Source organism: Mycteria americana, chromosome 1, assembly GCF_035582795.1.
Source record: "Mycteria americana isolate JAX WOST 10 ecotype Jacksonville Zoo and Gardens chromosome 1, USCA_MyAme_1.0, whole genome shotgun sequence".
NCBI lineage: Eukaryota > Metazoa > Chordata > Aves > Ciconiiformes > Ciconiidae > Mycteria > Mycteria americana.
In genome coordinates, this window is record NC_134365.1 from 10250943 (window position 1) to 10269201 (window position 18259).

Below are 18259 nucleotides of genomic sequence, written 5' to 3' on the forward strand. Positions count from 1 at the left end.
CTCAGGCTGTTCTTGCCATTGAATTGGCTTTTTATAGTGGGGATCAGAATTTGTAGCCCTTTCCACACAGACCTGGAAAAACAACACAAGCATAAATATGCTTGTTTGGGGGCAGGGTAAAATAGAAAACCTGTGAGAAATCTGTGAGAATCTGTGAGAAATTGGCTACTCAAGGAGATATTAGTGAAAAATATTGCTGAAATCTGGAAAGTTTAACAATCTTTCAAAAGTTGTCTTATTGAATCACACATAACTGTGACTAGAATGTTTTGGTTTCATTGTGCTTTCACCAAGAACAAAATTATACTAGCTGTATACGTAGCTTTGGCTTGAGGAAGGTTTGCAGTGCTGGTTGCATTGCCACATTTATCTATGAAGGACAAAAGTTTTAGTTTCTAAACAGAAAGAATGTTTCTAGTGATAACCAGGCATAGAAGAGGGAGATTTACAAGTCCTTACTGTCTTCTGTAAGAAATCTCAAGGTAAGAAACAACACTGAAGTTTGTGTGTGTGCTGCCCAAATGATGGAAGAGCCTGCTAAAAAAACCAGAAAAATGCGAAGTGTAGGAAAGAATTGAATAGTCCTCTAGGGACAGCCCTGTTGAAGTTTACTCAAATTGGGCCTTTGGCCTTCTGGGGACAATATGTTTTAAATAGTGGAATAGCAGCCATCTGCTTAGGAAAATGTCTGAGAGATCGTATCAGTTATGCTGAACTTTCACAGGAGGTGAGTTAGGATTGCTCTGAGAGCATGTCAGAGTTTTGATAATCAGCACATGCAATAAATTAGAAAGCAACAAGCTGCTATTCCCACAGCTCTTCCACTCGATTAAACTGACTGATAATATAAAGAACCTGATTTGATTTCTTCTCTCCTCATTTTTAGTAATATCTTCAAGGGGTCAGCAGTGTGTATGTACAGCATGACTGATGTGAGGAGGGTATTTCTCGGTCCCTATGCCCACCGAGATGGCCCAAACTACCAGTGGGTTCCCTACCAAGGGCGAGTGCCATATCCACGGCCAGGAACTGTAAGTACCCTAGGAAATATAGTAATCTGAAAAGAGAAAACTATGGAAAATATTGTCACACATTACATGGTCCTTGAGCTGAGATCCAGGAAAGAAACTTAAAAAGATAATGAAATGGATAGGGGGGCAGAAGGGAAAGCTAATTCCTGACAATTCCTCCAGGTCCAAAATGTGCTGATTTTCTTGTAAAGTATGAAACTGCAATAGCAACTTCATTTGGATTTTAATTTTGGCATTCATATTAACAACTTCAGCAGAAGCTTGAGCAATGGCTGGAGAGCTTTACTGAAAGTCAAATGTTCAATAAATTACTCTGCATTATCTTTTCCTTGGAATTTGTCTTTGTTCCAAATATTGGCTGAGCCATTCTTAGTGAGAATGAACAGAAAACAGAGCATCTGCCTGGCTTTTAAGAAACTTTCAATTGTTCTCGACATTAAATCTAGTACAGTAAGACAGATATTTCTGCAATGGATGATAGAGTGACTATAATAATTTCTAACTTTCACTGGCATTTTTTAAAATCTGTGCTTCTACCTGTTTCTCTGCTTGTAGTTTATGAATGACTAAAATATCAGTGTATATAAGACATCCATATTTACGATTCCCAACTGATGTCATCACATTCTAGAAATATTTAACTGCCTCTGAAATTATCAATAGTCTAAGAAGATGGGACATTTATGAAAAAAGCATTAATTGTATATATTGGGGTAGCTCCTTAGCTAGTATAAATCAGCTTGTAAATCAGCTTGACCCATTTAAGTTCTGAAATATCATTGCTGAAGATTAAATATATGTGTACACATGTATACATATAAACATATAAATGTAAATAATATATCTGTCTATAATATTCTTTTACAAGTCTCCTTAAATATAAGGCACAAAACAAACCAGGAATAACTTTGATCCTTTCTTCTAAATCATCAGATTTTTTACTTTTGTCTGGTATGTTTTGAAATTGTTCTTTCAAACCTGATCTTTCAACTGATCTCCAACAGTTAGACAATATATATGCTCAGCCTAATGAAAATGACTTCCTAAGTAAAAGAAAACAGTGGCTCCCTGACAGCCAGATTCCTCAGCACTCCTCGCTCCCTCGCTATGACTGCTAAAGGGATTCCTAATTTTTTCCAGAGTTAAAATACAAGCTCTGCAGCATAGGAGAGGTTTCATTTCTCATTTGATGCTGAACTTTTTTTTTTAATTACTACAGTTAATGCTGATATGTCAGATGGGTTTTTTTGAAGTTGTATTGTTTTACATCCCTGTGGAAAATGTGAATGAGTAGATATTTTTGGTATTTCTTGTACAGCTAATGTCATCTTCTTTTCAGTCTGACAGACTTAATAAGTTAGTGTTCATTATTCTGTTTATTTCTATTCCTCTGATTCCGGTATTGATTAACCTTTCTAAACAAAACCAAATAGTAGATACTATGTAAAACTACAGACGAAGAAGAACGTTGCACGTTTCTATCACAGAAATAGACAGATAAAGAACTGAACTGACTGCTGCACAGTGTCTCTGTTACCTTCATTCCTTAGCAGAGATCGGATGCAGCTCTATTGAGATTCTGAACGCACAACTCCAATATTTACCCTAGAGACCAGCGACACAGCTCTGCCTGCTTCAGAGCCTGGGGGTTATTCCAAGACTTGTCTGAGGGTCTTGAACTGAGATCCATGTGGGAGAATAACTTGATCAAATTCCTGAGAACAAGCAGAAAAGCAGGGACCCAAATCCAGCCCCGAAGTGGCTAAGTGACCTAAGCCACCAGATCTTTTACCAAAGTAGGGAAATACAGTTAAGTTACGTTTTTGTTGGGTTTTTTTTTTCTGGCTACCTTCTCAGAGTGGATTTTACCCTTACAATTTCACTATAATGCACTTATACTAAGACTCACAAAGAAACTGTGAAGATGTTCAGATTTCATTGTAAACATTTTTCTTGCCTAGGGACAAATTTAGTCCCAAATTATACAATTCTAGATAACCCTACAGTCACATCATGTAGTGCAAGAGGCCATGCCACTGTAAATGATGTTAATTAAAGGGTGACTGAGGCCATCAGTTTCTCCTAGCCCACTCTAACCCTGGTATCTACCACTTTGAAAAAGTTTTTTTTTTTTCCCTCACAGTTGCTAAAATCATTCTATTGTATTAGTAGGATAAAACTGAATTTTAAAATGAGAGACATTTCTGGCTGTAAATAAGCTTTTTGTTTCTAAAGTGATAAAATTGGATGTGTTTTCAATGGCTTTGAAGACCTGTTGAGAATAAAGAAGAAAGGTTTTTGAAGTTTCTTTAGATGCCAGACTTGTGGCTTCCATTTCCAAGAAACAGGGAAAAGGGAGGGAGAAGCAAAACCTGAGCTCCTTACAGTGATTCAGTTCCAGATCTCACTGCAGTTAAACAGTGCTGAATTATCTGAGGAATTTAATAGGTGAGGTGCCAGTAAACTTCTTGAGCATCTGGTGACTTGCCCAGTATGAGTAAAGAAAAAGGAAACTTAATGGTTCTTTTGAAAAGTCAGAAAACTTTGTAAACAGTTCTGTATCAGCTTCATATTTAACAAAGAAGTTGCCAGGATTTTTCCTTTAAGATCTATGGAACTTTTAAAAATTTATTTATTTTTAAACTTTTAACAATATTTGGAAGAGGAGGGAGGATTTTTGTATATACCCCATCTCGAATGAGGTACCTCATCCTGAATTCGTATTAGACTCTCTGTGAATTCAGCTACAGAGCTCAAGTTTTCTCTGCTTCATGGTACCAAGAGTCTATCTTCGGTTATGACCAAAGCACTTTTTGCTCCTACTAAAATGTAGCTATTGATTTATTCTGTTGGATTCCCTAATAGGCCATTCAGGGGATAGCCTAGCTACCTCCTCACGACTGATCAAAACCCCTGACACAGCATACTGGGGACTAACAATTGGAAGTGGATGTTAAATGTAAGAGTTCTTTGACTCTACTTGAATCCAAGATCAAGCTCATTTCTCCAAACTTTTTCAGGATATTTCTATTCATGCCTATCTTTTGGCATCTGAAAACTTTCTATTTCCTTGCTATCAGTGGGTTTGATTAGGTATATAAACATGAGTTCTGATGAAGCGCCTTGCCAGTTAGCTTGACCTAGACACACTAATATCAAAAGCAGTCCTGTCATTAGCATCAAAGATAATGTCTCTGTGGTGTATCCTGGTTTTGTGACCATAACAGAAGTAAACATGACAGGATTTTCCTCCTCAGGACAACTATTCTATTCTGTTCTGTTCTGTTCTGTTCTATCTCTGACTTTATGTGAGTTGAGATTCCTCTGCAAGCAATTTGCACTATGGATGGGCTAAATCTCACCTACTGATGGTGCCCATTTAACTCCATTGAAAGATGGAGTTACAGCAGGAGTTACAGCAATGAGAGTTTGATTTCATCTCAGTTTCCTAAAGTGGGGTGGGATGAAAGGGAGCCACAGCCTACTCCAGGTACGCGCTTCAAACTTTAGACATAAAGACAGAAAGTTACTGTCATTTTTTTACTCTCAGAAAGGCAGGGGATCCAAGGAGTAATCTGGCTCTCAGAACTGGGAGTCTCATTTAAACACACAGTATTATGACACTAATTCTAGTTTTATGATTTTTCTGCATAAAATATATCTTGGTTGACATTACTGTAAGTAAAATTCTTTGTTAGAAAATGAGCCAGAAAGTAAATATTCAAGCAATTGAAACACAGCTGAAATTCATTTACTTAAAATTGAAATGAATATTCATATACTGTTTTTTTCAGTGTTTGCCCAGCTGCAATTAACAATACTTAGTTCTTGTGTAGTGATTTTTATATTTAAAGCACTTTACATATGTTATCTAATTAATCATTATCTAATTAATCTGAGTAATTAGTATTGAACTGTAGTTAGAATATTAATCGAGATCTAAAGCAAACTTAAAATTGAAGTCTAGAATTTTAAACACAGTTTTTGAGACAGACAATGGTTTGGCCAATGATTATAAAAAGCCTATCTGATTTTCTCCTTGTAATATTTCTGTACAAGAGAGCAAGAACATATAATAATAAAAAGGCTGAAAAATGTTGACACAATAAAATAGATAACTAACTTGCTTTCTGCTTAGTCTGCTCCACATGCATTAATCAAATATTCTCCCTCCCTCCCTTCCATACCATGTAACAGAACAGAATGTGGGAATTTGCTTACTAACAAATATGCCAAAAAGGGACAATTTACACTTTATATGTCCATGCTGGAAGCGTCCCTTTGCTGAGTATAACAACTACTCCTTTTGACAACATTGATTTTTTAATTTCATTTCTGATGAATTATTAATAATTTGGATCAAGGTGATAGCAAAGACAATTGATTTCTTCTGCTGAGCATCCTGCAAGGTCTGGATTCTTGGTTAATAAGATACTGTCCTCTAAGTTTTTAATTTAATTGGAAGATATTCTATATGTGGATATAAAGGGCAAATTATCTAGGGCATTTTAATACCAGCTGTTTATATTTCAGGTTCAAATGCTGCAAACTTAATTATTGTCAACTGGGTTTCAAAGTTTTCTATGTCTTCTAGGTATCTAAATAGATTAGGAATGGGGGACACAAAGTTCTTTGCCAAATGTCTTTGGACTGGTGATTTAATGCCATTGTGGCTCATTTTCTTCATCCGTTCAACATTACTAACACACTATTACGGCTTATGTTAAAGTAACCTCTAATTGTTCATAAAATACTTACCAGTTCTACAGAAGAGATGAGGACAAATGAGGTGGTGATTAGCCAGAGTCCTCGAGTCTCTTCATGGGGACATGTGGGTGGTGAAAGTGGAGGAATGCTTTTGTGGCTACCAAAGCCATGGTCTTTCTTCTACTTCCCTTTTCAGCCTCTATTTTTTGCTCACATTGGGAGAATGTGAGCAAAATTTGAAAAGCAGAACCCTCTGCTTTTCACAGATTAGAGGCAAAACCGTCTGGCCCACCCATGGCTATATAAGGGAGCAAAGAGACTCTTTACTGTGTTACTTCATGGGGACCAGATTAATCCCAAGGGGACACCAGCTCTTCTGTTACTGTGCAGTACACAACAGCGAGGAGTTATTTCAGTTCTTTAGCAAGACTCGTCTCCCTTAACTGTTGACATGGGCAGTATCATCAGCAACCCTCACGGGAGGCTTTCTTTAGAATCAATGGAGAGAAAAGAGATACATTTAGGACATGACTCATTTGATTTGATTTAGTGTAACAGGATCCATGTTATCGGGACTATGTGGATGACACAGGCTTGTTGAGACAAGCAGGAGTTTGAAAAGCAGTAGAACAGGGAATTGTCCCAGCATTTAAGGATTTGGGTCCTCAGAGGAATTGACTTCCAGTCAACTTCTGAAGACAATACTTTGAAACTAAGATGGTGGCATAATTAATTAATTTTCTGTTGTATACATAACCAAATACTGAAATTGCTTGTCTCATACTGAATGATTTTAGATAATTCAGGATTTCTTCCTCCTGCCAATTAAAGACTAATTCTAATCAGTAAATGACTGAAAATCCTTTTGGACTGCATAGTAGTAAGAAAAATGATGTATGAGAATCATTTACATTCTGTTAACCATATTGATTTAAATCCAAAATGAAAAAAAAAAAAAATAGAGACATTTAGTGACAGAATTAACTTTTGCTGTCTGTCATGAAACACTTAGTTCCCCTGTCATAGTTAATTATAAGCTGCAGTAGTTGAGATGATTGTAATGAAATGGATTTCTAGTATGTTTCTAATGATCGATAATAAAATGTAAAACATGTCCTTTTTTATTTCCAGTGTCCCAGTAAAACATTTGGAGGCTTTGATTCCACCAAGGACCTTCCTGATGAAGTTATAACATTTGCAAGAAGTCATCCAGCCATGTACAACCCAGTATTTCCCATCAACAACCGTCCAATCATGATCAAAACTGACGTGGATTACCAGTTCACACAGATAGTAGTAGATCGAGTAGACGCAGAAGATGGCCAATATGATGTGATGTTCATTGGCACAGGTGAGAAGTCTTGAATCTACAGTGTATGCTCCTCCAGGCATTATGGAAACCATAGATCAGATAAAATTTCATAGTCTGAAAGACAGAACACTGACAGAACAGTGTATACCTGTGAAAATTTGGGGCAAGGCTCAAAACTGTGAGTGTGGGGAGGTCTTTGTTACATACGTACGCTGCAATAGGTTCAGGCCGCGGCCTGCATAGCTTAATTCTTTAGGAGCTTTGCCAACTGGATTAAGATCAAACCACTCTCTTTTCAACTACTGTTATTAGGGAATTTTATTAGAAATATCTTGCCTTATTAATTATAATTTAGTATTAAAATGTGGGTTTTGAGGTACCCATTTTGAAGTACAGCATAAGAAGTATTAACATGAAGGAGGCAAGTATCCAGGTATGGGAAATGTCTTGTGTGCCTTTCAAGTATTTCAAGTATTGCCTTAAGATGCCCAGTTCTTTAGCCAGAAGAGTACATCATTTTACCTGAGATGAAGATATCTGGCACACACAAAGTGTTTTAAGAAGAGTTGGTATTCAGATAGAAACTTGGTATCCTTCCCAAAGCATTTGCAGAATCCTACAGCTTGGGCGTTTTATCAAAAGTGGAAATATGGACTCAGAAAAGACATCTTTTCCAGAAAGGTAATAATAAGAAATAACAGTGGCCAGAAATTAGCTGATGTGCATTTGCCTAGGTTCAGGGGCTTCAGAACTATGCTGATTAGCAGTTGGTGGATCTGCTTCTTCACCTTTGAAGATTTTCCATTAGTTGACTGGTGTTCCAGTTATGTTCAATAAAAGTATTTTAAACTTCTATTGAACATAATTGCTAGTAATTAGATATTGGCATCATGAAGTCAAAACAAATCAAACCAAAACCCCACTGTTTCTTTCAAGCTTTGGACCAAAAAATAGCTATCTGGCTGGCTGGCTTATAACGGTCCAATTTTTGACTTGCTTTAAGTACAGTTCTGGTGCTCTAGACCTGGGGTCAGATTTCTAAAGCAATAAATCTCAAGGTCTCTTTCATGTTGGTGCCTGAAACATATTATGAGTAAACTGAGAGCTGATGAAGCTTTGTGTACCAAACACAGTGCATGCGTAGCAATTCAGAACATTTACTGCAGGAAATGCAGCTCTGCAGAAAATGTTCCAGCTCTTTAAAGCTGTGAACTGAGTTATTAGATACCAGTGCTACAATATGTTCTTGCATAAAACATTGAAAAGTAGTTTCATATGATTTTACACAACACATATATTTCCCATCACACATTAGAGACTTCAATGCCATCTACAATTGGCAGTGTTTTGTGCCTTTCAACAAGTCTTCTATGACCTGATTCAGCCCAGAAAAAAAAAATAATGGCAATATTCCCCTTGGCTGTGATGTGAGGGAACAAGTCCTTCAGCATCCAGATTATGGTGCTGAACAAACATAAGGAGTTGATTTATGTCTACATCTTGAGCACAAGAGGTGGCATTTATCTCACCAAAGTTTGGCATTCAGTCTAAGAAAGATGCCTTGGCTTCTGCAACGGAGAGAGATAAGTAGTTCCAGAGAGAGATTCATTGTACTTTCTTCGAGACCTCTATTACACTAAGATGAATAGTTATGCAGACGTTCCTGTCTGTTTTCAGACAGTACAGGAAGACTTGCTTAAACCTGAGCTATAGCTTTTAGATAGTTATCGTTACGTATAGTGGTTCTTATCTAAATTAGTCAGGCAAAGTCTCCCTCTGAAAGATCCTCAGTGATATCTAGCTTTTACCTTTGAGTTGGGAATTTAGGCACGCACTTAATTCCCTAAACCACTAATACTCAGGTGTGTGGTAAGTGCTCTGGATCTCATCCAATATTGCTGATACTTATGCCCAAGAACTGTAAAAGTATTGAAAGAGGATTACTTGCACTTGCCAAAAGAGATTTCAGCACCAAAAACACAGCTTCGTAAGTGCAGAGTGTCATTATTTCTTGAAATACTACTTTTGTCCATAGAAACTGTCCTTTTTCCAGCAGGAGGCTATACCCTCATGGGACAAGAACAGGTGTTACAACACCTGTGCTTGGAGCTGGGGCACAAAAGATGCTCCCTGCTCCTCTGAGCTCACTCTCCTTATTGCAGTTTTCAGAATGAGGAAAGGGCGTCTTCCATGCAGGGGGAAAGGAAAAGAGGCAGACCGGAGGCCCTGCCTGCCTTCTGCCAGTAAGCCGGCTGGTCAAAGTCAAAGGAACCAGAAACAGATACGCAATCAGTGCGTATTACATCTTCCCCAAGCAAAGAACAAACCGAGGAGCCGATTAGGGACTCTAGTCACAGTCCGGTTTCCCACTCTATGATCTGAACCTATGACAAAGCCAGAATTAAGCTCTCTGGGGTATGACTATTTTTCTGTGCAGGTCTGTCCCATCAGATTAGATACATTTCTCTGTATTTTCCCATTGTTGTTGCAGCAATCTACATTATTCCCACATGCTGCTGAACTTCAATATGTTGAAGAAATACTTTTTTTTCCTCTTCATTGAATAACTGATGATAATTGAACACAACATAATTAATAGCCATCCAGTGTGGTCACATTTTCCTTTCCTGTGGGTGAAATCTTTAGCCGAGCAGTTTGTTTCCCACTGTGACTGTACCAGTGTGTTTCACAATGGAAATAAAATCATATCGGCATGCTTGAAATTATATCAGAAAAAAACAGGATTTAAGATATGCACTTAATGCATATCCTGAGTGTCTGATGTTTGGGATCATTTGGCACAGTCAAGGTACATCTGTCAGTAAAGCAAATTAATAACAGTAATCTTATCTTACTGAGCAGAGCCTATTGATCCTACAGGAGAAGCCTGATTCCATTTGTGTGAAATTGTTTGAAATACTACTCTGTAAAACTTGATCTAGAACTTAGATAAAGCCCCACTTTGGTACCTGTGGCCTGACCAGAGTCGCCTCAGTGATTAACACAGTGTATCTTTGACCTCAGAGGCTTTCTCGAGCATCAAGCGACTGTAATTGTTGCAGGATCTACTTAAAAGTCAGACCTTTTTTTGAAACAACGTTATGTGGGGAACTCATGTCTGCTCAGTGCCCTACGCAGGCTCCACAGTTTCCCTTGTGCTGTTTTATCAAAAATCCCCCTTTATTTCTAGAACATGGCATTTGAGGGATTGTGACTGAGGACAGCCATAGTCCAACACAGAAGACAGTCATGACACATTGCTATGCTGTTATATTTATTAGATCAGAGTTCTCCTTTTTTACCCGTACAATGTATTTTCCTCAAAACCCCAGTCATCAAATTATCAGGATAATTAAGGAAATGAACTCATCCATTAAATTACAAATATAACTAATGTTAAATTATCTGTTGTTCTGAATTACTCTGTTGTAGAAATGGGGATTTTTTTTTTCTTCTTTTTTTAAAGTTTATATTGCATTTGTTCTGTATTGTTCTCTATTTCTTGAATTAAATATATTTGATTAGTAGCAGAAACCATAATGAAAACCACTTCCAAAACAACTTATCTAGTATATTTTACTAGCTTAGTTTGCACATGTAGCTGCCTAAACAAAAAGAAAGTTGTGCTTTGCTTTCTTGTTGTTTTAAGAAAGAACTGGTTTTTCTTTTTAAAAAAGAATCTATGAATTTGTGACTAATGAAAGAAAACAGTGATGTACATATTTTGTCGAAAAAAAATCACTTCTTTTTAAACTTCCAAAAATATGTACTTAGAAACCAACATCTGCTTAAAGGGAAGCAGATGATATTCTAGGATTTCTAGAATATTTTAATCCAAATTCATGTAAAGAAGATGAAATACCAGAATTTTCTCATCAAATCAATAGCTTTTAAGTTAGTCACCTTATAAAAACATTTTCAACTTGTGTAATCTATTTGTTTCGATTTTATACCTATTTTCAATATAGAAGTAGTGAGTTGTCATCTTTTTAATCAGAAGTTTCAACTAACACACACAAATACATACATACAAAATATGTTTTGATTTTGTGTAGTTGATGGTTAATTCTTGTTTTGAGAATGTTGACCTTTATAGTTCTGTTACTTTGAGAATTTTATCCATTTAAAATGCCTTATATTTTCCTAAACTATTACTGTCATAGAATGTGCAACATGAAAAGTCCTCAGGGATATAGTTGTTATTCCTATGATGGATTTACATGGCACTACACCTGGCTGGTTGAAAAGAAAAGTCGCATACAGAGTGTTTCCATTTCAGAGAGTCTGCAGTGATGTGTACCAACCTAGAAATGATTCTTTTTGTTGTTGTTGTTGTTCCCTGAAAATTCTGTTCATGGAAACAAGCAAATAAATCACAAGCTGTAAAACAGAGGTGGTCTTAAGTCTCAACCACATGCACAAAACCGAAGGCTGTAGCTCTGGCATTTCAAGCGTTGACCTTGTTCATGTTAAAGCCAATTGCAAAACTCCGGGAATGTAAATGGATATAGTATTAAAATGTTGGCACACACCTATTTCTAAACAAAAGATACAAGTTGTATTGCTTTTTACCCCTCAGCGAAGACTAGTATCTCACACATAGAGAAATATAGATGTCTTAAGGGGCTTATACATCTTAGGTACTTTGTTTGACATGGGGAAGATCGCCTGTACTTAAGAGATCTAACAGCTTCATCTGTCTAACAACATTTGTCCAGATGTTTTTATATCCATACTGAGCCTTCTGACAGCATCTTCACATGCATTTTAAGGATGACAAACATCATATTTAAAATGGACAATAAAACATGCCTGGGTAAATTTAGTGCATTTCCTTCCTCAATTAATTGACTGAAACATCTGCCATTTTATACTGTCAATTAAATAGTATTTCAGTCCTATTCATTCTTTAATAACTGTGGCAGTATTTATCTTCTTTGTTGCGTTTTGATAATTGAAAGGCTTCAGTGAATGTCCTATTGAAACTCGATGTTTTTCTAGGTTATTTTAAATAGCAGTTGGTTTTTTGAACAACGAGCGCTCTGTGATATGTAGCTTCACAGTCTTTATATGTGAAATAATTACATACTGTAAGAAACTCTGGCTACTCTGAAACTGAAGTATGCTTCTTAAGCACCTGAAAACTTTTTTTTTCTTCCTTTTCAAGATATTGGAACAGTTCTTAAAGTGGTTTCAATTCCTAAGGAGACTTGGCATGAATTAGAGGAAGTCTTGCTGGAAGAAATGACAGTCTTTCGGGTAAGTGCGGCTAAATTTCAAGTGTCAGGTTGTAGATTTCTCTGTGGACAGCTGCAAACTAAACTTCTTACAGTCTAGCCAAGGAACAGCCTGGCATACCCCTCTAATTAGCTTGTCATTTAGAGACCCAGACACTAGTCAAAATAAACCTTGAAACTTTCAGTGCTAGCTGGAGGTTAATGATAAAAGAAATGGCATTCTGGGCTCTTGTTTTGTGGTTTAAAAATTAAAGGAGTATCTCTGAATCTTAGAGCTATTACCTGCTGTAGTTAAATATGTATCTGTGCAAATCTGGGAATAATGCTTGTCTGTTTTCTCCCACAGAGATATACAATACACAAATTTTATAGTTGCATCAACTCTTAATATTCAGACTATCAGCATAATGTAACTAGGAAGATACTTTAGGAAAAAGAGTGATCTGCACAGATTTCTTATGCTTAATAATCTGAGAAACAAAGAAAGTGTTTATATGTTCAAAGGTGACTTTAGGGTCTCATTTTCATGGTTTGACACAAGACACCATAAACACCCCCTACTCTTTAGCACTTTTTTGTGAAAATCAATCTCTTCCAGTTTTCCCAGCTGAGCCACCTAAAAAATAAAGCATCCTATAGGCACTCTTGCAAGTCGAGGCTGAGTAAACCTTTCAAACACTTTCCAGACAGAACCCAGGGATGTCTCATGTTTTGTACACAACGAATCATTTACATTCCCCGTGTTATTCTTTTTGTCAGTGCCGTTTTACAGCACCATTTCACAGGCTCCAGGCTTTCGGGGGGTTGATACCTAGCTGGGAGGGCGAAGTTAATCTGACAGCGTGAAGAGGATGCTTGCATGCTCGGAGAGCCCCACGTCGCGTAGTCTCGCTCCAGATGTGCTGCCAAGGACTGTGCTCCGAACCTGCCACAGGGGCCCAGCCACCATCTCCTCATCATACTCAGTTGCCATCCCTTTATCTTTGGTTTCTGAAAAGACACAACATGTCTAAACACAGCTTGTATATCTTTTTATTACTATTTTCAATTTTTTTTTTTTTCTTATGGGTCGTCTTGCCTTTACTGGTACCAATCTTGCACAGAAACCACTGTTTTGAGTGCAAGATACCACTGAAAATTGGTATCTCCATTTCTGCAATCCACGTTTTTTTTTTGAGGGCAGAAATGTGGAGTTTTTTCTTTCTTTTTTTTAACAGAAAAATAAAGTAGAAACTATGAGGAGAAAATGAGACAAGTAATTTGTGGCTCCCAGCTTTTTTCTTTTTTATACATGTAAAAGTCATTACATTAATGCAGGGTAATTTGGCAGTTGTTGATAATGTATGAGTCTCTTCCCTAAATCAAGTAGAAGTGCCAAGCTAAAGGAGATCAGAGAAATATAAAAGTGAAAGAAAAAAAATAAATGGAGTGAAAGTTTTATTTCAGAAAGGCTTTACAGAAGTAGAATGGTTAATGGCGAATTCAAATCTGGTATTTTACTTTACATGTGTATTTATTCATTACACAAAAGGATTTTGGTGTTCTGATTTATTTGAAAGCTCATTTATCTCCTTTGGCATGTATTTAAGCCTTAAAGAGGGCATTAATGTACTTCAGTGGAATAAGCAGAATTTGTATGCATAAGATATGGATCTTTCAATAGGGAATTTGCAACAGATTTTACAAGTACCTTAACCAAATTTAAGTTTTCTTTAGTTACCAAAGAGTCTACGTGCATCATAAACAACGTATTTTGATGCTTAAACTGCAATGTGCAGAACACAATGCTTTTCATTTATAATTCCATGAAACTGAAAGTCTTCCATATCTGTTACATTGATAACAAATGCCTCTTTTAACCCCATTTGTGCAATATTTCTCTGAACAGCTGAGCAAACAAACTAATGAGTTCAATTTTCATTCAAATGTTACACTTAATTGATGCTTTCTAATACAGGGTCTATTAACCCATTTGTAAAGGCAAGTCCGCATGCTTAACATCCACTGACCCATATCAAATTCTCTCAGGATAGGCAAGTTGAAAGTTACACAAGCGTAAAAGCTTAATAAGGACTTTATTAATGTACATAACCAAAAGTATGATGCGTGGGTTCAATAGTAGATTTTTAGATGGAATGAAGTTCATACAGAATTGACTTGCACACTTTGTAACAAAATTATGCCACTTTCACTCTCAGGTTTAAAATCTATTCAAGCAGCTGGGCCTAAAAGGTGTAACAGTCTTTTAATCAGATCTAAACATACTTATTCTGTTAAATATTTCCTACAGCCTCTCATGTAAGAAAGTAGATATTGGGTTGACATCTGCTTGCTACAGATAAGTATAATTAAGAGTAGACTTAGCTAGGAGAACAATAACTCTCCTAGTGACCCATTTGATTGATTAAATAATGGGTATTCCAGGGTGCAAAAAACCTCTTGCCAGTTTTAGTTCTGTGTTCTGCACATATGAGTAACTTCTTTGTACATGAATAGTGTGGTGCAGTCAACAAGATTATGCTTGGGATTAAGGCTTGTTTTTATGAATAAAATTTTGCAGGAATGGGTTTTTCACCTTGATATGGTTAAAACATGTTGCTTATTTTAGTATTAACACCTTTAATATATAGTATCTACATATTTTGATACAGCCATTATTATTTTCATATTACTTGGGAGGTTCATTAAATGTAGTTTTAATACTAAGTGTAGAAATTAATTTCAAGATGTGAAACTAGTAACAAAGTAATCACAATGAAACTGTAATAATAATGGAAAATTATATGTCTACAATCAACATAGCAATCAAAGATGAACCCGGATATGTACATGCATTCTAATTCACTTGCAGCTAGAAACTATTCCACTGCAAAAACCAAGAAGCACTATTACTAAGGAGTGTCTAGTTTCATTTCAGGGTTTCTAGGTTGGGCAAATAGCATTCTAGCAGAATTTTTATGTTTATAGAACTCATTTTATATTTTAACTCTTTTTTTTCCCTAGGAACCCACGGTTATTTCAGCAATGAAGATTTCCACAAAACAGGTACTATGTGCACAAACTTTAAATCACTTTTAAATATTTATTGGTCTCTGTCTTTTAGAGACAGTAACTTGGCAGTCAGTAGAGACATATTAATTACAGCAGCAGCATCCCATTCCTTTACATAAACATCAGTAGTTTCTCAGGAAAATGTGACATGCAAAAGAGAAAGGAAAAGTCTAGTTTGTGTTACGTACTGGTAAGGTGGAAACTAAACACAAACTAGCCAGATGTCTGGAGGCTCTCACGAAAAAAAAAAAATCCGCATATGGAAAGTTCTCATGACAGAGAAACTGTTCAAAAGGAGTGGCCAAACCTCATCCCTTGCTTTAATGGCACTAGTTCTAGTCTCTGTAGGAACAGTCTAGTACAAAATGCAGATAGTGGAAGCAAAGACTGGAAATGAGACATCCTCCTGTCTTTCTGTCCAATGCCCATTCCATTCCTGGATGTCCACCATTGAGCTTTAACAAAGAGGGTAGATCTGATTTAGTCCAAATTTTCCATGGCCTTCTGGTTCAGTGACATGGTTAGGATATGGGTTCCAGACTCCAGAATTTATATTTTCTACTTTCTGTTGAGTTCACTAATAACTAACTTCTTAAAGAAAAGAGATATATTATAGTCTTCGTTGTAGACCAGACCATAACTAAAATGAACTGGTCTTCTTGATGGATGGAGGTAGTTTTGTCTGATTTAGAGGAAAGGTGATTCCTGCATTTCTGAGCAAATATGGGGAATTATTATTAGGCTTCTTTGTGAAGCAGCTGATGAATTATGTAGTTATGCAAAGAACACTGAGTTGCAGTCTGGGAGTGAAGTGGGTATTAGGGGCCTATCTCCCAGTTCTGCCTGGAATTAGGTAGATGGATCCCAGCCACTGTCATTTCCTGTCTCAAAAGTCTGAGACATAAAATTTAGTGTCAAATTTAACTTAATAAAACTTTTTTTTTTCTTGTTCATATTTGTGTTGGTTTGGAGCCTAATTCAGTAAATACAAGCAAGTTGTTCACACTCATTAATTTTTCCATTAATGTCATTGTCAGCAAAGAGGAGATTTGGTATTACTTCCAGGACTGGGTGCACTAAAAATTGTGTGTGTTATAAATAAGATTTAGTTAATTCATCTACCTCACTCTATACATTATTAAACAGAAGTTGAATTAATTCTGTAACAGACAGAGCCCAATATTATGTTTGAAATGCTGCATGTTTAACTCAGAATTCACTGCATTTAGGAAAATCGTCTGAAAACGTTCATGTATTTGACAGAAAACATCTTGTTTGGGGACACTCTTCTAACATAGTTTACCACCTAAAACAACAAAAATGGCAGGACAAAAAAAATGGGATATTTAAAAACCAACCTGTCAAGTTGTATATATGTTCACAACATACCAAAATGCTCTGCTTTGGATTATTTTTGTGAGTACATTCCCTTAAAGCAGCCAACCACATTTGATAACGGACTGTGCATTTTCATACAACGTGTTCTTCAAAGCATCTTTAGTTATTCAGGAGAGATTACAATTTTCCCAGAGTCTTTTGAAAACAAATTTACACTGCTAAAATTGTCTAAAGCTAAAAAAGAGCATAAAACACAAGTTATTCAGGCAGAGTTAAAGTCATGAAAAATCAACCAGCCTCAGGCTAAAAATGACAGAATCATGCTACAGTATGACAAGCTTTTGGCACTGTGTCTCTGTATCAAATCAGTATATGGCAACATGTTTCCATTTCATATTTATGATTTAAAAATACTGTAGTTTTATAACTCAAACACTTTACGCGTTGTGTTCTGATAAGCAGGGCGTTTTTCATATAAACAGCACGATAATTCTATGCATTGTAGAAAGCAGGAGCATGAAATGTAAACAGTAGAACCAGCATGTCTTATTGAATAACTTTAAAGCAATCACTTCATTTTATTTTTGCACTAACAATTCTTTCATCCAATTATAAAAACATGGTACGGGGCATTTCTCTTTATTTTTTAATGTTTTACTACACTGGTTGTTCAAAGCTACTTCTTATACCATCATGCCAATATCATACGTTAAAAATGACTCTTCTTCCTAAAGACCAAAATCTACAAATTCTTCAGAACTGAGCTTAAGTTTTAAATTATACAAAACTCTAAGGCTCCCATGTCTCTCTCTATGAGTATGAATTTGGCCCTTGAGCTAGAGTGACTTCGAGCAAGGAAATTTAGCCTTTATGTGCAAGACTAAGCCTTGATAGTCTTTCTCAACTCTGTTGTCTTTAACTCACAGGAATTATATTTATATTTTCTCACTGAAGCTATGTATTTGTCTTAATTGTGTTCAGAGCCCTAGGTTTGTGTAACCTTATCACTTAAACAACTTATGCATGGTTAGGAATAGACACAAACCTTTAGAAGACCTCCTAGAGCCACTGTAACACCCTGCAGCTGCCTAAATTCACAATTCTGTGGGATCCAGGCTTGCAGGGAGCCCCTGGCTACCACTTGGCCCTGAGCCTGTCAGGTGGGCCTCCATAATTTTCCCCTTGATTTAAAAATATGGAAGCAGGCCAAAAAGTCAGGCCTGGCTTTCAATCAAAGGTGACTTTTTGTGGAGCAAGCTCTCATCTTTTTCTCAGGGTCAGGTTTGTGATCTTCTGTTTCAAAAAGCCATTGGATTTCTGGTAAAACGGGAGAAAACCAAGGAGATCCTTGGCTGATACAGGCCATGTCCTTGTCTGGTGAACTGCTATGAAGAGCTTTTGTCTCTCCTCCATAAGATTCTCAATCAAAGGCAAGGCAGAGACCTTCAGAAAGACCTTAGTGATTACTTTTATGGTACTTTTCACAAAGTACTGAATTTTATTCAGACATCACCATTTCTGTCCATAGTGAGCACATAGAAAGGACCATCTCAAAATGGATGTGTCACTTAAACAGCCCCCTG

At 36.6% G+C, this 18259-nt stretch overlaps 1 protein-coding gene across 2 annotated transcripts in view; it reads left to right on the forward strand.

The window, feature by feature from the left end:
* Positions 1-18259, forward strand: part of SEMA3A (semaphorin 3A) — a 174745-nt gene that overhangs the window by 137654 nt on the left and 18832 nt on the right. For both annotated transcript variants that reach the window (XM_075489787.1, XM_075489841.1), the window contains 4 exons: positions 887-1031; positions 6870-7089; positions 12218-12309; positions 15291-15332. In XM_075489787.1, the coding sequence (XP_075345902.1) occupies positions 887-1031; positions 6870-7089; positions 12218-12309; positions 15291-15332 (499 nt within the window). The remainder of the gene's footprint in view (positions 1-886; positions 1032-6869; positions 7090-12217; positions 12310-15290; positions 15333-18259) is intronic.